This window comes from Tachysurus vachellii, chromosome 14 (assembly GCF_030014155.1).
Source record: "Tachysurus vachellii isolate PV-2020 chromosome 14, HZAU_Pvac_v1, whole genome shotgun sequence".
NCBI classification, from domain to species: domain Eukaryota; kingdom Metazoa; phylum Chordata; class Actinopteri; order Siluriformes; family Bagridae; genus Tachysurus; species Tachysurus vachellii.
Window position 1 is genome coordinate 7,988,935 of NC_083473.1, and position 23,613 is coordinate 8,012,547.

The 23,613-nt window shown below is 40.4% G+C and overlaps 1 protein-coding gene across 9 annotated transcripts in view; it reads right to left on the reverse strand.

Annotated features, from left to right (window-relative positions):
* enox2 (ecto-NOX disulfide-thiol exchanger 2) overlaps window positions 1-23,613 on the reverse strand; it is a 247,092-nt gene that overhangs the window by 10,717 nt on the left and 212,762 nt on the right. For all 9 annotated transcript variants that reach the window (XM_060887123.1, XM_060887126.1, XM_060887130.1 and 6 more), the window contains 6 exons: window positions 21,853-21,959; window positions 18,275-18,389; window positions 13,142-13,332; window positions 8,007-8,147; window positions 2,715-2,771; window positions 1,216-1,321 (listed from right to left, as the gene is read on the reverse strand). In XM_060887123.1, the coding sequence (XP_060743106.1) occupies window positions 1,216-1,321; window positions 2,715-2,771; window positions 8,007-8,147; window positions 13,142-13,332; window positions 18,275-18,389; window positions 21,853-21,959 (717 nt within the window). The remainder of the gene's footprint in view (window positions 1-1,215; window positions 1,322-2,714; window positions 2,772-8,006; window positions 8,148-13,141; window positions 13,333-18,274; window positions 18,390-21,852; window positions 21,960-23,613) is intronic.

Consider the following 23,613-nt stretch of genomic DNA (forward strand, 5'->3'; position numbering starts at 1 on the left):
CTACAGTACTGCTACTGCTACTATTACTGCTACTATTACTGCTACTGCTACTATTACTGCTACTTCTACTACTAATGCTACAGTACTGCTACTACTACTATTACTGCTACTACTGCTACTATTACTGCTACTACTACTACTATTACTGCTACTATTACTGCTACTACTACTACTATTACTGCTAATGCTACTACTACTACTGCTATTACTACTACTACTACTATTACTACTACTACTACTATTACTACCGTTACTACTATTACTACTGTTACTACTACTACTGCTACTGCTACTACATGTACTACTACTACTACTGTTACAGCTATTACTGCTACTGCTATTACTGCTACTGCTACAGGTATGAATACTGCTACTGCTACTTCAGGTACTACTACAACTTCTAATACTGCTACTAGTACTGTTACTACTGCTACATCTACTACTACTACAGGTACTAATGTTGCTTCTACCACTACTGCTACTATGTCTACTACAGGTTCTACTACTTCTACTACAGGTTCTACTACAGTACTTCTACTACCAGTACAGCTGCTGCTGCTACTACTTTTTATTTGTATAGTGCTGTTCTCAAACCCTGGGTCGCATTACAATAGGATGATAAACAATCACAAGACAAAAAAATATCACAAGACAGTTAACAGAACGAGGTGAAGGATGAAGTGATGGAGAGCGCTGTGTGAAAGGCGCTGTAGCTACTCATGTACACGCAGGGAACTGTAGCACTGAGTGAAGCGAAGAGTTTTGAAGAGGCCATGCTGAGTCAGTACCCTAGACAGATACATAAATGTGAATAGAAAACATTCGTTTCTTATCATTTCCATTGCTTGAGGAAGTGAGTGTTATCAGTGACTGGTGTGAACTGTATGACAGACGCGGCCTGACAGGACAAGGAGTAACCCCCAAGTCTTTTCTTCATCTTATACATCTTACAGAACAGCACATCACATGTTTTATCCTGGAACCGGTTCGTTCCTGCAGCTACAAACAACCTCCTACCAGCCGTGCTGTTTTTCCTTGTTCTTGAAGTTGTTAAGTTGAAAAACACAGCTTCAGATTTTCAAATATGGTTTTAAAAAACTAATTTAATGCTTTTTACAACTGTACCACTGCCCGTGTTAGAAAAACAAATAAAAATAGTCAAAAGTGGAATATAAAAATAAAAAATGGAATAAAATGGAATGGAAAAAAACATACCCACGAGCAGTGCCTCTCTTTCAGATTTCACAGGACTGGGTGGACCTTTGTCTGGGACACTCTCTTTTTCTTGACTGCAGGACACTACTGCCGATGCTGCTGACTCCTGACACACACACACACACACACACACACACACACACACATACATACACACAGTCATATAATGCAAATGCTTACTGAGAGGCAGATGTGTGTTCGAATAAAGAGAAAGAGAGATGAATAGCATGCATGAGAAACAGGAAGCATGAGCAATGAGCAATAAGAGCACAGGCACTACCCTTTACTGATGTGTGTGTGTGTGTGTGTGCATCCATTTATAGTGTGCTGGGACTATAAGCACAGCCTGAGTTATGTGTCTCTGTAACCCGTGTATAGCACTCTTCCTCTCCCCATGCCGTCCCCCTCCTCTTCTTGTTTGCAGTCATGTCAGAGTGATTTATGCCACCACAAATAAAGTTCACCTCCGCTCCACTGCCCTCTAATGATCTGCTATGTTACTAGCCACGGCAACGAGACGGACCGGGGACGGAGGAAACGGAGGCGAGGACGCATTCATGAAACTGTAGCTGAGGATTAATCGATTTGGAAATAACTGCAATACACGATTTCATTATCTTTAGCGATTTGATGGCACTGTTACGGTATAGTGTATCATTTTAGTGCACAGTTAATAATAGGGTAATAATATTTCACACATAAAATCCACCAAAACCAAATGTAGGTTATTGTGAGAGAGAAACATGATAATTAATTGATGTAGGTTTTACAAGCCATATAAATCTGTCATATGCTTTATTTAAAATTTTAAACATGTAAAATATTTGAAAACATGTATTAAATTTTCCATTCGAAAAAAGTATTTATTCTATGAATAGTTTTGCTACAAGTCCCTTGTGTATGGAGCATAAATAGTGAACAGTGAAGATTTGTTGTGTTATTATGTCAATGTCTGGCATGATAAGCAAGGCAGAATTAAGCTAACTACAGTATCACTGACAAGTGAATATTCATGTGAGTAAATAAATAAACACAAAGGTGAATAAAATCCAATAGTAAGGAGGTTAATGAATGTAGAATGATTCTTGCTTCCGTTTCAAGGTTGTTCACTTAACCTAGATTTAATGCAAATGACCTCTGCTTTTAATGCAGGTTTATTCATATGATAAATGTTTCTGCAATATAATGAATGATGCAGAAGGTGTTATATGACAGATCAGGACCTTTCACTTCGGCTAGTTTATTCACGGCTAGAAAATAAATGAAAGGACCTTTCATTAGTTATGATGCCGTGCGTGTGGGAAATGCGACGGTCAGCCAAATATCTGCAGGTAGAAGTAAGAGAGAGGAGGAGGAGAAGAAAGAGAAGAATGAGTGATATGATGTGGAGGTGAAGGTAAAGTGATCACAGAGAGGAAAGCGAGAGCGAGAGAGAGAGCGAGAGAGAGAGAGAGAGAGAGAGAGAGAGAGAGAGAGAGAGAGATGCTTCTGCCACTTACATTGGCATGACTTGTGTTTTCATCGCTGCCTCGGTCCTCCCACTCCGACCTCTCCAACTACAGACAATTAAAAACAGGGAGAGGTGTTAATGAGCGATGCCACACACACACACACACACACACACACACACACAAACACACAGAGAGACTGACAGACAGACACACACACAGCCACCACAGACACACAGACAGACAGGTTGACAGAGTGAGAGAGAGAGAGAGAGAGAGAGAGAGAGAGACAGAGAGAGAGAGAGAGAGAGAGAGAAAGAGAGAGAGAGAGCGAGTGAGAGAGAGATAACAGGATACACAATAAATAGCAGGAGTCTCAGTGCTGCTTACAAAGCCTCCAGAGAATATCAACCTAAGATAATTATACCACAGCGCTGTCAACTTCTCAAAATCTGATTGGCCAGAAGGTGTTGATTCGTCTTCTGTAACAGCAGCTTTGACAGAAATGCGAGTTAATTAAAGCCCCGTGTTTTGTGTTATATTAATGAGCTTCCTCTAATATGTTTGTGTCTCTGTAGTAACGATGATCTACATAATCTAACTCTCGTAATAACAGGACTGTAATGGAAAAATGTGTTGCTATTTGAAAATTGTCATTTAAAAAAGTGTTCAAGATGGAGACTTATTATTTAACATGTATGGAAGAAGTCTCCAGTGTCAGCGCTGAGGTATAAGAGGAATAAAACACTTGAAACATGCTGTTTTTAAAATATTCTTTACTGCATTTCACCCTGAGCTTAACCACAGCTTATTGTCGTTCCAAACCCTGCTTTAAATCCCAGGTAGAGGAAACTTGTACAGTGTGAAACAGTGTGGTGTTAAAATATTACGGTAAGATGCTTAGAAACAGAATAAGAGACTGAACATTGTGTGCCACATATCGTGTGAAGAAACAAGGACCAGGCAACACTTAACAAAACGGCTTGTGAACAGAATCAGAATCAACCTCTCGAGGTTTCTTCCTCATATCATCTCAGGGAGTTTTTCCTTGCTGCCATCACCACCGGCTTGTTCATTAGGGATAGGGATAGATATATAGTATTTTACATTTTAAATGAATATTTTTAAATTAGTTTTAAACTTTAAATGTATGTATTCATTTATTTATTTTTCTTCTTATTTTTTCTTCTTCTTATATATATATATATATATATATATATATATATATATATATATATATATATATATATATATATATATATACATACATACAGTTGTGTTCAAAATTATTCAACCCCCACTGAAATTGATTGTTTTGGTCGGTTTGACATTGATTATGATCATTCAGTCATCCTGCTTACAATTAAATCAAAGAGGCACATGTAGGTCAGACAAATATAACATAACATTTATAATGAAATAACCACAAATGTCTTTTCTGAGCTCACATCATTATCAGTTTTATTCAACCCCCAAGTGACATTCAATCTTAGTACTTAGTACAACATCCTTTTACAGTTATAACAGCTTTTAAACGTGAAGCATAGCTTGACACAAGTGTCTTGCAGCGATCTACGGGTATTTTCGCCCATTCATCATGGGCAAAAGCCTCCAGTTCAGTCACATTCTTAGGCTTGCGCACTGCAACTGCTTTCTTTAAGTCCCACCAGAGGTTCTCAATCGGATTTAAGTCTGGTGACTGCGATGGCCACTTCAAAATGTTCCAGCCTTTAATCTGCAACCATGCTCTAGTGGACTTGGAGGTATGCTTGGGATCATTGTCCTGTTGAAAGGTCCAACGTCTTCCAAGCCTCAGGTTTGTGACGGACTGCATCACATTGTCATCCAATATCTTCTGGTACTGAAGAGAATTCATGGTACCTTGCACACGCTGAAGCTTCCCAGTACCTGCAGAAGCAAAACAGCCCCAAAGCATGATTGACCCCCCGCCATGCTTCACAGTAGGCAAGGTGTTCTTTTCTTGTTCTTCCTCCTCCAAACATAGCGTTGATCCATGGGCCCAAACAGTTCTAATTTTGTTTCATCAGTCCACAGAACACTATCCCAAAACTTCTGTGGTTTGTCCACATGACTTTTGGCATACTGCAGTCGACTCTTCTTATTCTTTGGGGACAGCAAGGGGGTGCGCCTGGGAGTTCTGGCATGGAGGCCTTCATTACGCAGGGTGCGCCGTATTGTCTGAGCAGAAACTTCAGTACCCACATCTGACAAATCTTTTCTCAGTTCCTCAGCAGTCACACGGGGACTTTTCTCCACTCTACGCTTCAGGTAGCGCACAGCAGTCGAAGTCAGCATCTTCTTTCTGCCACGACCAGGTAGCGTTTCAACAGTGCCCTTTGCCTTGAATTTGCGAATGATGCTTCCTATGGTGTCTCTTGGTATGTTTAACATCTTTGCAATCTTCTTATAGCCATTGCCCTTCCTGTGAAGAGTAATCACCTGTTCTCTTGTCTTCCTGGACCATTCTCTTGACCTCACCATGTTTGTAACCACACCAGTAAATGTCTAGAAGGAGCTGAGTATCACAGTCATTTTAAAGCTGCCTAATTGGTGCTTATTAGGCTTTATTGCTGCTCCCTGATATCCACAGGTGTTTTCAATACCTGATTGAAAACACTTCATTGAACCTCTGTTCTTCAGAGTGGTAGTCTTTAAGGGGTTGAATAATTATGTCAATGAAGAATTCACAAAAGAAACATTTACTACTGTATTACAAAACTAATTGATGTCATTTTAGTTGCATATGGTTCTTTAAGAAGTCCTTGTAGGATTTCATTCTGAATACAATTACAAATGTACACTAAATTCCCTAAAACCATTTACAGCATTGGGGGTTGAATAATTTTGAACACAACTGTATATGTAAATATACGCTATACAAAAGCGCTATACAAATAAATTGAATTTGCATTCAGAAGCGTGTATAATAGCGAGGGGGGAATATGTGACACTGAAAAATTAGTGGAAGCTGGATAGTTCTTTCTTTAAAAATACCAATCATGCCATGATACAGCACCCTGGAGCAGAGAGGGTTAAGGGCCTTGCTCAAGGGCCCAACAGTGGCAGTGCTGGGGCTTGAACCCTGATCCTCCAATCAACAACCCAGAGTCATATCCATGTGAGCCAATGCTGCAGCAATATCGATGCACGGCTGGTCAAATACACGACTCACTTAATAAATAAATAAAGCAAGCTATGAAAAATAACAATAGCTTATGGAGCACAGAATTACACACATGAACTTAGTTTTAAAAGCCATTATTTAAATCGGTTGCTGGCTGTATTTATACAAATCTTCTCGGTTGATGTGGCAAATATGCAAATAAGAAGGTTAATCCAGGGTTTATTAATAATGTACAGCGTAAAACGTCAGATTATGAAGATCCAGGAGTAATTGTTAAATATGAGCAGTGAGAAACATAATAACCCAGGATTTTCTTTAGCCGGTTGTTTTTCCACCAACAGCACACCAGATCCTGGGAAAGTCCAGATATTTCTGGAGGCAGGACCACAGCAATGACTTGTCACTGACTGAATCCACATGCGATAGAATATGTACATTCTTCCTGAACCACCTTTCCCTTCAGAAATGTATGAAAGGACATGATATAAGATGTTAGGAAAATCTGTCTGTTCCAAGACAGAGCATTGTTTCTAGCGAGATCTGTACAACAGTTGTTAAAGTTTAAAGCAGAATGATAAATGCAGCAGTGTGTAAGATTTTAAGTGTTGACCTCTCACTGATTTATTCCTTATATAACTCATGGTGTGATATCACTGGCTGGCACACGGTTCTGCTTTGATCCTGAGCTCTGTGTGCAGTCTCACATGTTCTCTCTGGTTTCCTGAATTGCCCTAAGTGTGAAGTGTGACAGTGTGATACCCTGTGTAGGGTGAAGTTGGGCTTCAATTGTACTATTCTCCAATAAATAAGTAAGTAAGTAAGTAAATAAATAAATAAATAAATAAATAAATGAATGAATAAATTAGTAAAAAACTGAAGATAAACGAATGAATAAAGGAATAGTGCTCTGATCCATATCACTATATTATCATTGATAATATATCAATTGTGAACAGTGTGTGTTTGTTCATGTGTGTGTGTGTATATATATATATATATATATATATATATATATATATATATATATATATATATATATATATGCGCATACAGAGCTACAGGGAAAAGCAAGCAGTAAATTATTTCCTCTGGCTATAATAATGAACCTGATTCATCTGAGTATTAAGTGTGTGCAGCTTTTCCTCTCCCACTCAGCACCTGCCACTGATTCCCCGACCGAATTCATCTGATCAGACGCATCGGCGTTACAACAGCTCCTGTCACTCTCGCAGCTCCGCTTTATCTGCCATCAGCCAGGCGGGAGGTTAAAAACTGATTAGACTGAGTGACGTGAGAAATCAGAACTTAATGCAAACCGCACGGCTTCACGCTGCTAAAGAAACAGATTTCAGCAAACCTGTCTCTACGTGATAACAAGCCAATAGCGCAATTCCGACATTAGCTTCAGCTATATTCGAGTCGCCATTTGGTTCAATATCTCGTTGACCCGCAGACCCTGCTCAATAAACACCGTCCCATCATTGCCGTGTCCCTGATGAGAGCAGTGTGTGTGTGTGGAAGCACAGCTAATTGAAAGCGTCTGGCAGTGAATGATGGTGCTGGGCGAGAGCTGTGTGCTGCAGAGGTGTCATTTGTTCTCATTAATGCAGAAAATCTTGATGCTCTCTCAGAACCTATTACAGCTACTGGACGGGGTCACAGGGGTCATCCTGTTGCTATGGCACCGACAAATCAGTCAAATTAGTCATTTTAGTCTTTGAGTTTAAGTGGTCAAAAAATAAAAGAACAGACACATAGCTGAGGAAAGTGTGGGTAACAGCTGGCTGGAAACCTATTTGGCAAAAAAAAAAAACAAAGTAAAAAAAAAAAAAACAGAGTGACCTTCATTTTATTACCAGCAGCCAGATGTGATTTCTAAAGCTAGTTCACAAATAATCTTCCTCAGCTTTGTTTATAAGGACAGTGTTGCTGCTCTGTCTGAAATCTGTCTATTGAGTCAAGACACGTCAGTGAGCACTGTACTCAGACTGACAGCCTTCATTTTCCCATAATTACCTAAACACACACACACACACACACACACACACATACACACACACACACACACACACACGAGAACTTAGAGATTTCCACCGCAGTTTAAACCTAAAACAGGAACACAGCTTCCCCTAGAGGTGTTGTGTGAGTCAGAGAAAGGTGTGTCATATACCCTGTGTGTATGTGTGTATGTCACTCACAGGCAGGGTGTGTGATGTGGGGAAGGCTTGAATTCTGTCTTTAAGGCTTTGGATTTGACTCTCCAGATGCTGTTTGTCCTCTGTGCTTTTCTCCAGTTCCATCTCCCTCTGTTTTAGCTCATCACGGATCTTGAGCAGTTGCTGCAGAAACCAGAAGAAATGACATTTTAGACACACATACACACACACACACACACACGCACGCACGCACGCACGCACACACACACACACACACACACACACACGCACACACACACACGCGCACACACACACACACACACACACATACCACATATGCTGAACTCCAACATCCCACACAACCAAATCCGTTTCATAATAATTCAACATCTCTTTAACTGGGTCATGGAACAGGAAGACGTTCAGAATAACACAAACTCTGCTGAGATAATCCAGATATTCTCTGTATCCCTAACATCGTTTATTTTGGTCTGTCTTAGAGTTGTGTACAATGCAACAACAATCCCGCATTACAGTTCTTCCTGAAATTAGTCTTGCTTTACACTAAGTAGATCCTAATTTGCATCTTGTTTACATTGTGAAATCAAACCAGTTCCTATTTATGTTGCCAGAGCACATTACAACTCCCCATATTTTTTAGTGATTTTAACATCATTGATTTATGAGTGCAGTCAGTGATTTTTCAATATTTGTCGGTCTCAAAGGTTCTCCTATTTTGCCGGCCGTCAATAAAATATATATTTACAGTTAACGTTCTCATCTATGTGGCACCTGGACCACCAACATTCAATTAGTCAGAGCAAAGATCCGAGTCTGTAGTGAACTGTCAATCATAATAAAAATCTTCTCTCCTCACACAGGATCGGGATATGGACATAAATATATTCTTTACCAGGGGGCACGGTGGCTTAGTGGTTAGCACGTTCGCCTCACACCTCCAGGGTTGGAGGTTCTATTCCTGCCTCCGCCTTGTGTGTGTGGAGTTTGCATGTTCTCCCCGTGCCTCAGGGGTTTCCTCCGGGTACTCCGGTTTAATCCCCCGGTCCAAAGACATGCATGGTAAGTTGATTGGCATCTCTGGAAAATTGTCCGTAGTGTGTGATTGCGTGAGTGAATGAGAGTGTGTGTGTGCCCTGCGATGGGTTGGCACTCCGTCCAGGGTGTATCCTGCCTTGATGCCCGATGACGCCTGAGATAGGCACAGGCTCCCCGTGACCCGAGGTAGTTCGGATAAGCGGTAGAAAATGAATGAATGAATAAATGAATGAATATTCTTTAACCAAGAATTTAAATTCAGTTAACTCTTTTTACCACTACCCTGGTGTTTCAGAGAAAAAAGAAATCAACTTATGGGACAGTTTTTCCCTCTGTTGATTAAATAACAGAGAATTTTAGTGTTTGAGGATAACATCTTCAAATAATATATGTTTCTGAACAAGCACTTGTGTTTTTAGGGATCAGAAATGGTTTTGATATCAACATTTACATAATATTTGTGTGGGAATTTTTTTTTTTTTATTGAACACATTGTCCCTGGTAGGCTTGATCAAAACAGAAATACTTCAGAAAAACTATAAATTCTTAAAACTCATCAAAAGTCATTTTGCTAATTTCATGGACTGTGACATGACAGACATTTGATGCTGAACATGAGCACAAGCAAACAGGAGGAAACTCTATAATTAAAAAAACGCTATCTGTTTCTCCGGCAAATCTCTGGTAAGACTAGATAAATTCACCTCAGTCGCTAGCACCCAAAATCTACAAATGTCATACAAGCTGCAAAAACAAACAAAAACAACCCTGACATCTTAGGAGAAAATGAGCAGGATGCTGCTTGATCTATGTTGGGGGAGTTTTTCCTGGTGCTATTTCAGTATTTGTTAGCGTATCGTAATCAGTGTGATCCTTTGAGAAACAGTAAAGCAAGCTTGACATGAGGTCTTGGGAACAGGAAGAGGGCTCTGTATGATGTGTATTTTGTTTCTCCGGTGCCTCGGGCGCACTATGGAAACAAGACGGTCAGAAATGGTAGTGCAATTACCATCCTGCAGCCATGTGATCAAAGCCTCTTGAATAAGGTCACCTTTTAGCTTCATGTCTTTGTGTCTCATGTGTTGTGTTGATGTCTCGTACCTACTGCTGGTGGTGTGGTGGTGTTCATGAATAAATCATATGTAGCAACAGGTCTGTGTGTTAAATGCAGAGTGGAGGGAAACCTCACATATGTGACAGTGATTTAATATTAAGAGATCACGGAGCCACACAAGCAGCAGTGAGCTCGCTTAACACTCCTGAATGATATTGATGGCATGGAGGACAGTGACACAGCTAGTTAGTGCTTGTTAAAAAATCCTCTACAGCTAATTCCTGCAAAACTAGCATCAGGTTTATATCCACATTCACATACACACACAATTTGGAAGGTGTACACAGAATATAAGCTGTAGATTTTGTGCAAAAGATGTGCATTTTTTACAGAAAACAGGTCGTCCTGCGCCGCTTCGTGATTCAGAGTAACTCCGCTCGCTGAATCATGGAAATGAAGAAGGAAGCAGCTGGAGGCCTGAGTTAATCCCGCAGGAGTTTGATTAGAGAGCTGCTTGGGTGGTGGGAACGAAACTTTGCATACCTTTTAATCAAAACTTAGTGAGCTGCACATGCAGAGATATCTATTTTTTTGCAAAATACAAATCAATGTATTCAGATTGCTGTTTCCGAGTGAACTGTGTACATGGATAACGCATCCTGACTCTTGTTATATTCTGCTCAGAACGTCTTGTCTGTTAAAAGGAACGAGAACGAGCTGAAGTGAGTTACACCACAGTGTTAGATCTCTGCCCTGCTAGTCTCTAAAAGGTTGATGTGAGTTCAAATCCTGGCACTGCCAAGCTAGGCCCTTGAGCAAAGTCTTTAACCTTCACCTGCTCACAGCAAACGTATGTCATTTTGGATAAAAGTGTCTGCCTAAATCAATAAAAGTAACCACTGGAATGCTCATGTTCAGCAAAAGCTTCATTCTTCTCCAAGAAGTGTCTCTTTAGTTCATGAAGCACATTGCAGGTTATGTTTACTAGAAAACAAAATCAACACATTTTTGCGGTTATTTGAGTTAAGTACATGGCTGTGTATAAAACCCTACAGCACTTAGGCTAATTAACACATATCTGGTGGTCTAAATGGTGCACTGGCAACCACATGGTTTTCATTTCTGCATGTCCTCCAGGCTCCAGTGTCTCCCATTTCTAATTTAGGGTTTCAGAGCTCTTCTCCTGAGAGCAGTCTACGTGCCGCTCATGTGGGACTCGGCAGCCATCCAGGACTCACAACTCATATCAAATACGAGCGAGGACAAATCGCTGCAGACGGGTACTATGATCTTCATCTGAGGTGTTTGTCCTTATTAATTAAACTTGTCTTTAAACAGCATTAGGGTTACTTAAAGTTTAGAACAAGGCGGTAAAACGCTCGATTAAACCGAGCATCACCGATAACCTAATGTATCTAAGGACCTGATAAGTACTCAGCCGATATCCTGCACATGATTTCAGTTTGTCAGTGTGATCTGTGGAGAGTTTTGGTAAATAGATTGACAAAATAAAGAGCGTCGTCCGTCTCTGAATGGAAAAGTTTCGATTTTCGATCGATGCACCACATTGTGGTCAATTATTTCAATTATTTTAATTACAATCTAATTATTTTAATGACATCAACTAATTGTAGACTTGGAGAAGGAATTGGTTTGTGCCATTTGAGACAGGGCCTTAATACAATTTTGTCTTTAAGAGATTTTTTTTTTAACTCATTCATAACCTCATCTCAGCATCATCATGGTGTTCCAGAGGTAAACTGAGATACCGTTCGAGTCGCATTCTTTTTTCTTTGTGTAATAGGAAAAAAATCTTCAAATCTACGTAAAATGACATTTTCTACGGCCGTGTCTTTAGGGAACTGTACAGTATGTAATTTTACATGTCATGTAAACAATCAGACTGCATAACAGATGAGGTGATGTTCTAGCATCTGAGGCCAGGCTTCCCTGAAAACAATGCAAAATGAAAGCTCCAAATGAGCTGCACCATGTGAGCTGCACATTCACCAACACACTACAGTTGTTGCCTAAACAATCCCAGGAACGCGTAGCTACAACTTTAGGTAAAGGGATTCATGAGTGACTTGTGGTTTGGTGTCACTGTTCATGAGATACAACCTCACTTCCTGATTGGCAGCTGCTCTGTCAGATTCGTCGATCCATTAAAGGGAAACCATTTGGAGTATTTTCAATTCTATTGATTTATTTTGTGAGGCTTATTCTGAAGATGCTATGTGACACATTTGGTGACAATCAGACAAAATTTGTAGGAGGAGTTGAGGAAAAACTTCAGAAATTGATGGTATGTCGAACTCATCTCGAACCAGGGGACCAATGACCCCGGGAAGCCTAGGGTTTCAATCTTCTACACACGTTCTAACACACAAAGTTTGACCCAGTGGTGACACTAGAGTGTTGGCAGCACTTGGCACAACTTTGGTCAAAATGTACCTTAGACCGTCCCCTATCATTGTGGCAACCTTTTATTAGACAGTTCTAAGACAAACTAACTAGAATTAGAAAAAGAAGATGAAAAAGAACAAAAATAAGAACCACAGGGTGCTCATGCATTTTCGGTGCTTGGGCGCCTAAAAACCCGCCATCATAATATGAGTGGAAGTTGAGCTTCATTTAGTTTGGAGCGAGTTCAGATTTCATTCAATAAAATCCTAAGAATGTGACTTATTTGCCAATTGAATAAAGTTCAAAGTAAACATTTTAAAGCACAAGATTTCAGCAAAAAAAGTGAAAAGGAAACAGGATTTTTTTTGTGAAGTTAGAAGTTCATAATAAAAAAGAGTTTCATGAGAATAATCTCCACCTGGCATTTAGCACACTGAGAAGAAAACTCGACTAAACATTAGACACAAGTCTGTAATGATGAACATCTTGATCTTATTGAAAGAAGACATCTGTGTGGAATCTGATGTCTTAAATTTGTTCATGTGACAGGTCCAGGTCTGGCCTTGCAGACTTTTATTATGGTTTTAATGAATAAAGCATGTTGTGGGTGTTTGTGTGTGTGTGTTTAAGTGTGTGTGTGTGTGTATGTGAATGGTTGCACCTTTTGCATGCCCTGGAGCGCTTGTTGTAGGAAACTGAGTTGTTGTTGGCGTGTCGTGTCTTCCTCACTGTGCTGAGGATGAGCTTTACTCTGTTCCTGCTTCAGCAGCTCCACCTCATTTCTGTAGGCATCCAGCTGACAGCGCAGACTGTCGTTCTCCTCCCTCAGGGCCTCCACCTGTGCCAGTGGTCCTGAGAGAGGGAGAGAGAGGAGAACGAGAGAACGATGAAAATGAGCGAAATGGAGAAAGATGAAAATGAGAGAAATTGAGAGAGATGAAAATAAGAAAAAAGAGAGAGTTGAAAATGAGAGAAAGAGAGGAGGATGAAAATGAGATAGAGATGATAATGAGAGAAAGAGAGGGGGATGAAAATGAGATAGAGATGATGAGAAAGAGAGGAGGATGCAAATGAGATAGAGACGATGAGAAAGAGAGGAGGATGAAAATGAGAGAGATAAAAATGAGAGAAAGTGAGAGACAGAGAGGGTGAAGAACAATGAGAGAACAAGAGAAGGATGAAAATGAGAAAAAGAGAGAAAGATGAAAATGAGAGAGAGAAAGAGCGAGAGAGAGATTAAAAACATTTGAAATCTTGACAAAAAAAAAAAAAGGAATCTGGAACAAATAAGCACCCAGCTGACAAAACCTCAATTTTCCGTCTCCTTGCAGCCTTTTGTGAAAGTCTGCTCAGGTGTACGGCTCTCAGACATAACATTTTATTTCCTAACTCCTCTCTTTATGAGACCAGTAAAAGAAAATGAGCGAATCTTGTATATAATGGTTTTGTTAGACAGTTTTCTATTCTATTAACATTAGGACATTTTACAGGCAATAACATGGTGACTCGTCGCCTCACTTTTAAAATCATGCGTTGTTTCTTTTTATTTGTTCAGAATAAAAGAAGGGAGTCGGTTGTTTTGAGTCAGTAGTTAAGAAACGCTGCTTAATGGTGATTAATGATTAAAGTATGTTTACAGATCTGCTTAATGGATGCTGAAGGCTTTGCTTTGGGTCAGGAAGGTACCGCGTTAGCCGAGCTGAGGGGCTGGATGGTTAGCTTAAAAGTGAGTTAGAAAACAGAAGACTTTAAATGTCAACACACGTATATCACTTTCAAGCCACAAAAACACAAAAATTGTTCAGCACGTTAAAGAAAAAACTCAGAGGAACAGAGAGTAAGAAGTCGAAAGATGAGGAAGATTGTACTTGGTAAGAGTGTATATGTAAGAAAGGGAAACAAGAAGAAAGAATCCAGCCTTTGTGTATGTGTGTGTGTCAGAGAGCGAGAGAGAGAGAGAGAGAGAGAGAGAGAGAGAGAGAGAGAGAGAGAGAGAGAGATGAAATGTATGATGACAGAAAGAGTAACATTTTGAATACAAACAAGGACACATAAGGACAGAAGACGAGGGCTGCAAAAAACAATAGATGAAGCGTGTGCTCATGCCGAGATGAGAGAGCAGAGTTAAAAGAGTGTGTGTCAGGAAGAAGAATGAGAGAAACACATGCAATAATAGCTAGGTGAGGTGTGTGTGTGTGTGTGTGTGTGTGTGTGTGTGTGTATGTCTGTGTGTATGGAGACAATAAGTCAGCTGCCGACGGTGAAGCGTAGACAGCTGAGCTAAAAGGGTGACCGAGAGACAGGAGCGAGGGAAAAGAAACGAGTGGAAGAGATTAGAGAAAATATGGCTCCGGCTGAAGTGGGTCATTTCTCGGTGCTGAGCTGCTATCTCGGACTAATTAGAGAGGATTAAATGGAGGGCATGTGTATTGCTTAATGCTTGGCTTAATGTGACATTGGTACTGTTATCAAACGGATGTAATTAAACGATTGCAATATGGTTCTTTCGAACCAATCGTTCTTTTGTTCAATGAACACGCAGCAATCAGTGTGAGAAGAGGATTAGGAAAAGGATGAGGAAGAGGAAGAGCAGGCAGGTAGCCAGAGAAGAGCATCCCATTCATCTAGCTTGGAACTGGTGCAAAAAGGAATCAGATTTTTTTTTTATCTAGTCGAATAGATTTATCTAGTCGAGGAACTGGTTTGTCTAATCAAGTTCGTTGTATCGTCAGTACTCAGGGACAGGAAGCGCAGTCAGTGAAGAAGAAAGCCCTCGTTCCAGAATATGCTGTCTAGCACCTCTGGACCATCATCTAGCTGATTAAAACCGGGTTGAAACGTTTGATTTCCAGAGTCTTTCCAGATTAGTGCTTGTACAAGATACACAGTATATAAAAGTTTGTGGATGCCTGAACATCAAACCCGTACGTGCTCGTTGAACATTTCATCCCATTTCCTGTTAACCTCCGCTCTTCAGGAAAGGTTTCCCGATAGATGTCACCAGATTAGGAAGCCCACTAGCTGTGGGAATTCATTGTGTGCAATCAGCCACAAGAGTGTTAGTGAAGTGAGGTATTGATGTTGGGTGAGGAGGTCAGTCGGTGTTCCAGTTTATCCCAAAGGTGTTCAGTGGGGTTGAGTCAGAGTCAGGGTTCTGATGGACATGTGAGTTCTTCCATTCTAACCTTCCCAAACCATGTCTTCATTGATCTTGGTTTGTGCGAAGGGGAATCATCATGCTGGATTAGGTTTGAGCCAGTTCTACTGAGAAGAAATTGTGCAGCTGTTGCAATTTTGTTGGAAGACCCACATATTGGTATAATGGTGATTTGTCCACATAGTGTAGCAGCTGATCCCAAATAACTTTTGGGTGATTTGTGTAACATGGTGTTCTCCATGTCAGATTATAATATATAATAAAAATCATCTAATGATGGGCATGGGATTAAAGAATATCAGTTCTTCTAAATAATCTCGGGATATGTTGTCCGGTCTGTGTAGCGGGTTTCGCTAAATCCGCTACAACAATCGTAACGGTCTCTTGAGTTTTGTGTAATCCGTTTCCCTCTGAGATTAGCCGCTGAGAATTTAATAAGAACTTTCTGCCAGAACATCAGCTTCTTTTGGTCACAATGACACCGAAACACACACTCAGTCCGAGACAATAAAATAAGGCCAGAAATAAATATCATACAGCCTTCCCCTGAGGAAAGGCTTAAGTGAACTTGCATGTGTTTTTGTCTTGAGTGGAAAATACCAACAGCAGGAGGAGTTCAAACTCTTTGAGTATAGATCACTAAGAAGATCAAGGTTTGTGAATGGCAGGTGTGAAATATTTACTTTCGCAACCTAGGATAATGTTGAATCAATCTAATCATGATCCAAGTGGATGGCATGCCCTTTTCCCCCCGCATCACGCCATCCTTTCACACACCTCAGAACACGCTGTCGGAGATCGTAATCGTTGTTTCCTAATAATCGAGCTTGCACCTGAAACGGAGTGTGGATCAAATCGCGTTAAATGTATGATTACATTTGCATATATCTGCATGCTAAGAGGGATCACTGTTACACCTGGGGATCGGTGATAGTGCTGCTGGGATCTGCAATACTGAGCTCAGGGTTGGAGCCACCTTCCGTACGTGTCAATCACAAAGTTGCAAAAACAAGCTGCAATGATGATTTTTCCCAGCATGCACCATTGGTTTGCGGTGTGCTAAGCAGCCACGGTGCAGAGCAGGCTCTAATGACTCGTCAGTAACGAGCGGAATGATCCCGAAGAGCTGAGCGAGCAGCTGGCAGAGACCTTCTCAGCTGTGCACTCCTGTGTTCAGTCCACTAGAGGGGTTTATGGGAGTATAAAGAGCTTAATAGCTTTGGATCATGGTGGAATCAGTTGCCAGCTCCGTTTGATGACTTGGGTCTGTAGACTAATGGCTCCTCTGCCAGCAAGGCCACTGACAGGGGGACAAATTGACAACTGAGGACTGAAAATTCAGACGCATCATTGACGCAGCCATAACCTTTAATGTTGTCTGACTATTCTTGTTCTACGCAGAATTAGTTTAAAGGTCTGATATGGGGATGTATTTTACATATAACATATAGCGCACTTTCACGTTACAATTCTTACATTTTTAAAACATTTTTAGTATTTCTTTTGAATGTTCTACTGGTCCAGTATCAGTGTAAACAACTATATTTCTGTGCTCTAGGTAACACCAGGGTCCTGGAGGAACATTGTTTTATTTTACTGTGTACTGCACCAGCTAGTGTTGAAATGACAATTAAAAAAGCTTCTTGCCATGACCCCATCTACTGCAGAAGAGGGAATTTAAAAACAAAACCATGCTCAAAGAGTGAAATTAGAAAAATTTGCATAATAAAAATAACAAGAAAAACGTCAACACATCCCTGACCGTACCTGCATCCTTGAGCTGCATCCTGGAACTCATCCAAGAACACTGTATGACTTGTTCAACAATTTAGGAACCCTTTTGTTCCTCAAATGATTCTCAAACCTCAGTTTAAATATGCCTACAGCAGCAAACTTGGTTAATTTATTTAAAGCCTCGCGTCGGATAAGTCAGTCTACGCGCTTTCTTAATCCCAGGTGATTCGTGTGATGCTAAGGAGGGCACAGTAATTCTCCTTCAGACTAAGAAGACAGTACTAATTATAGGGCCCATAGTAAACAAAGAGCTCTTCTTGCTCCTTAAAACGTCAGCACATTTCTGTTGGCGCAATTTCTCTTCTGAAAGCCGTCCTTGCTTGCTTGCACTAATTTTACGGTGCTGTGCAATAACAATGAAAAGAGGTTTCTTAATGACCTAATTACCACCTTATCTAATCTGAGCTGGTGTGCGAAGGACTGGGAGTTCCTGTAACCCAACTAACAGAATGATTAGAGTGAGTAGAGAGCTGTATTTATGCAGCTCTACATAATCCCAGTGCCAAACAGAGGTTCAGGAACAGGCTGTTTTGTAGTCAGACAATAAATGTGAGGGGGCAAGATCTTTGCATACACTGTGGGTTCCAATTACAATCCTCACGACACATTGCGAAGTTTTAATAGCTCTCACTATGCGGAAGGATCTGGTAATTTGCTGACAAGCTAATCAGAGTAGCACAAATAATGTAGGAAACATTTGTTCCCCACCCTATATTTCTCAAATTTAATGAGGCAAAGCTTCACCGAAAGCACTGACGTGAGCATATGAGTGACATCCAGGAGATCTCCACCACCAGGAGACCTGCTAAGGCACTGGATGGCGTGTTAGAGGATTATGGTTACCTGAGTCATCCGAGTCTTTGCTCTCCGGCGCATCCTCCATGTCGTCATCAGACATTTCCATCTCCTCTTCCCGCCGGATTCCCATCAGTTCCTCGTTATGGATGTTCCTGATTTCCTGCAGAACAGGAACACACACGATGCTCAAAACACAAAGCTTGGAGGCTCCAGGGAATTAAACTAGCACATATAGTTTATGAATTAAAGATGAAACTCGATTTATTTTTTTTTTTTGTCAGCTCCTACCAAATTCTCTAAGCGCAAGTGTAATCAAGCCAGCAAGTTTTGGTGCTCCTTGTTGGCTGACCTTGCTGGATCAGATAGTTAGCAAACTAACACTGTGTTGAGAAAGTTTGTGTGTGTGTGTGTGTTTGTTTTAATGCCTGGCGTCAATGCTTGAGTGAGATACAGATTTGCTGGGATGAACAGGAGCGTTTGGAGCAGATGTCTCTGCATGGGTGCTGCCTGCTGGCCCACCTAATGGGGAGCTCGCCGACTAATGAGGTGTGCACACGCATTCACTTACAGAAAAACTGCTATGGGGAGACATCCTAAGTCCCAGAGAAACTAAAGGCTTAGTGTAAACATCACCATCTGCCTGATGCGGAGGGGTCGAACAGGTAGCGCAAAACTCAAACACACCCATCTGGTCAGATAGATTTAGAGAAAGACAAGAGAGAGAAAGTGAAAGGAGATGAGATTATAGAGAGGGAATAGAGAGTGAAGGATAGAAAAAAATTTATAGTGACAGAACCTTAATCTGGTGTGCTGCAGCTTTCTTTTGAGGTCCTGTCTATAAATCTAGAGATTACAATCACCGGTGTATGAAGCCGCACAACCTGCAGCACACAGCAGCTACCAATGAATTCAGGTCAATCGCAGAGCGCTACATTCTCAGAAAATCAATCAAAGCTGTGCTACAATCAGAGAGAAATTGACACCCTTACACAGACTAGAGAATCTCTCAGCTTGCCCGTTTCACACCAAAACGCTTTCTATACTAAATATAACCTTATGCCATCTGACCCGTCAGTAGAGCCGGAGCAGGGCTGAGCTTGACCTCTGTATCTTTTCAGTTTTCTGCAAATAATCCACATCGCTCATGAAGTGACACGTTGCTGATCTTTACTGCAAAGATCCAGGGGAATCTCCTCAGCAACAAATCTGTCATGTAACATATCGAATAAATGGCTGTTCTGAAGGATTAAGAATGGATCTTTATTCCAATGTCTGCTTTACAGACATATAATCTTTTTTTCTTCTTTATTTTTATACTGACTCAAACGGTTTGTTGAACCCTACAACAGTGTTCCTCTGTCATGTAGATGCTTTTCCTAAAACCTAACAACTCCACCAAAAGAATTTCTGAAGAACCAATTTTCTCTAAGCGCATGCTTCTTCAGCCCATATTAATGTACTTTTTGTATTTAAAATCTGGTATAGGTTTGAGATATGAGACATTATATTATTAAAACAACAACAACAACAACAACAACAACAACAATAATAATAATAATAATAATCAGAATGGGCCTAAAATCCTCCTGTAAATACCCTTTCGTATATGAGCTCCAGGGACACAGGGGTTATGGAGCCGAATGAATTCAACTCGTCATGAACTGTCCAAAATCCAGCTAACATACCCCTACATACTAATAAACCAGTGTAGGGAAAAATCTGCCTCATTTATCTCTTATTTCAGCATAAATAATTTTATATGGCAAACCAAACTAAAATATACGTGCCAGATTTCTGTCTCTCTTCAACAATCTAAATTTGATGAATACCGATCTCAATTTTGATGAAATTAACAAATGATTCCCAGGACAGCTGATTTACATTTAGCGACGCCCACAAAACTCCATAAAAGGAAACGTTCATTGAATAAATGACAAACAGTGGGATTACCTCTTAATGCAGCATGCACTAAGCCACTGCAGCGCATCACCTGTCACAGATATTCCTGATGTCATCATGCTTAATTTTATCGATTTATGTTTTTAAACGAGAATGACAGCACATCCTCATTATTAACGAATCTGTTTGGATCGCTTTCTTTCAACTCCTTTATATGAACTTGTAGTTTGATTAAGAAGTGATTGAAAGTCGACATCGTACCCTGTGAATACACGTCGTGTAGTGAGTAGTGAGTCTGCTTAGTTGTAAATTCACACAAACTCAGGAACTTTTTCCAAAGCAACCTGTTTTTCATGGAGAACACATTTCTCGTGTAAATGCTCTCGTACACAATTTATGAATAAATTTGTTTCCAATTTGATAAACAAGGCCCACTGTGCCTGAAAGCACATGGAATTTAAGACATAAATAAATAAATTAACCAAATAACATCTGTTCTCTGGACTGACCAAAACCAGCCTCAATCAGGATCCAATTACTGGGAATCTACTGGGAATCATATAAATATGTAAAACTCTATGCTATGAGCACTGGGTAGCTTGGACAGGACAATGGAGTCTTTGTGTATCGCTGTGTAGCAGTGAGAACAAGTGTAGCCAACTGGTATGAGGTTAACAAGGACAACGTGGCCACGGTTAGGAAACCACATTCAGCTTTGCCACATTCACGTTGTCAGTGCTAAGGAAAGAAAAAAACACAAGGTATCCAAATTTCCATTAATCCTCCATCTCCGCTATGCAGGTTAGCACATTACGACAAACATGAACTAAAAACTGCACATTTAGACATAATGAAACACCTACCTTATGTCACGACGAGACTCTTTTGCATCAGTGCAATGCTTGTTCCAAATCCAGTTCCCATTTAACACTAATGAGATTACATGATACGACTCTGAAACGTGAACGCTTTCTGTCGAGTGTATATTCATTACTTGCTTAACAAGACCTTTTTTTTAAGCACTTTTGGATTAGCATAAACAGTATCAGCCCTCCGATCCATGCAAAATGCCGCTGTGTTGCAGCCTGGAAAAGGAGATTATGATGTTAATTACACGCCCAATTCGGTATTTTCTCACTTGGGGCGTGAGAGACGAGTCTCAACACTTACCGAATGACCAGTAAACGACAACAGTGTTATACTTCGTTGGCTTCCTCCACCCACTCAGAGCATGTTTTGCTGCAGATCATTAATTAATGAGATATTCTTTCATCTTAATGTCTCAATTGGCTTATATTAAAAAAAAGGGAATTTTAAAGCACTGAATTACAGAGCAGTCCAGACAAAGGACAGTGAATGAGAAGGACTGTGTGGAATGCACTGATCTGCAGAAGAGCCTTGAGTGTCCATAGGTAAGTGTGGGATAAAAGGGCAATGGTCTTGCTCTTCTTGTGCACCACTCCTCGCTCAGGTGTGTTACCTTCTAAGCGCTTGCTGGGAACTCGGCAACTGTCTGGTAATTTACAGCTACAGTTCCGGTACAGCCAACTGTCTCCGTTCCCCTGTTTAAGACCTAATTAATGTACGACTCAGGAGAGAGCATATGGAACTGCACTGGAGGGCGGGGAAATAAAAAGGCCTAATGGATCAGTGCATAAAGTAACCAGAATTGTCAACATATTCAGTTTAACAGAAGAACAAAGGCAAAAATTGAGAACACCAACCTCTGCTTGCTTGCGCCACATGTCCAGGTTCTTGCGTTGGGCTTTGGAGAAATGGTCCCATGCCTTTTGTTTGGAAGCAGCGTGGAATACAGACACAATCTGCTCAACTGTGGCAGGGGGACGCGGGGGGCCAGTATGTACCGTCCAAAGAAAGACAGAGAGAGAGGGGCGATTGGGGAGAAGCAGAGGAATGGGGGAAAAAAAAACTGGTGTCAGATAGGAAGGCAGTGAACTACTTTTCTCGCCCTACTCTCCATCTCTACAGCAACAACACTGGTGCATGGATGCTAGCTTTAATGCTTCAATAATGTATGGAGGAAACACTGGGGCACCCGTTTGACTGTTGTTCAGACCACTGAGGCAACTTCTGTGCAAAAACTCCTCTAAGAGCTCACGAACAAAGCGGAAAAAATATTAGCACATCACCTCTGATCTCTTTGGAAGCTTTGAGCTGTCAGGAGACTCAAAGGATCGCTAGCTTTTGGGAAAAAAGCAGGTAGATGTGGAGACTAATGAGACTCATCTACAGGGAAGGCACACGTCATTACTTGCGCTGTGTGTGTGTGTGTGTGTGTGTGTGTGTGTGTGTGTGTGCCTGACAGGACGTCTCTCTTGCGTCAACTCATTAGACGAAACTTCACGGAAATAAGTTCATCCACTCAGAATTGAGAGATGAGCTGTGGCAGTAATCCTTCAGGAGGAGAGACTGAATATTCCAGTGAAGATCAAACATCAAACCCCAGCCCAAACTACACAATGCTGTTTGTGCTTTAACACCACTGACTCACAACCTCTGTCAGTTAACACAGTCGCTGTGAGCTGAATCAGGACTGTGAGAAATGCAGACACTAAACCCCAGAGGCCTAGGGGACTGCAGGCATGCAGATCGACTGTGCTCTTCTTACAGAAACGATTTTCTTTTAAAGCTTGTACATGAAGATTTGGTATCTATCACTATCACTGTTTGCTGTCTACACATGATATTGTATAAAAAAAAACAAAAAAAACGAAACGAATCAGTCCCTCCAGGAGCGTTTTGGGTTGAGACGAGTACAGCTATCATAGAAAGTCATTGCATATGTGTCTTCACTGGTAGGATTTTAAAAGATGAAGCCTTTTTTTAATGAAATTTTCCAATTCAATAATTTTCGAAAATAAGCACAAAAACTCTAAAATCTAATTTTGTAAAAATAAAAATAAAAAGTAAATAATAAATATATTATTATCAAGCAAAAAAAAAAAAAAAAAAAAAAATCAAGCATTTTCTCAAGCAAATAATCACAAAAATAATAAGAATAAAGCAGGATGTGGATCAGTTATTATCTCAAAGTCCATAATTTCCCAATAGCAGCATGTCACGAAGTTACTTCTGTTTGTCTAAAGCAAGTTACCAACATTTTATTTTTGTTCATATCCATTTATAGTTAAGTTTAATGTTGTGGAACGTCCACAAAACACTATAGTAACTTTACTGCAGCGATAAACACAGTTTCCCTGTCGGCGTCTCTTTTAAAATAGCAGCTTGTTAGATAACAGAAATGAATTCCCGCTTTCCGCCAGAAATGTTTATACTGTTTAGTGTTAATTAACAATAAAAAAAACGTTAAATTTTTATGCTGCAATTATGTGAATATCTACAATACACATTCCTACGAATTAAGTTACTATAGAAACAATGTTATTCAAATGAGAGAGTTTATTTAAACCTTAGTGCTGGGGAAGTGGTAGCTTAGTGGTTACAGTGCTGGGCTACCAGTTGCA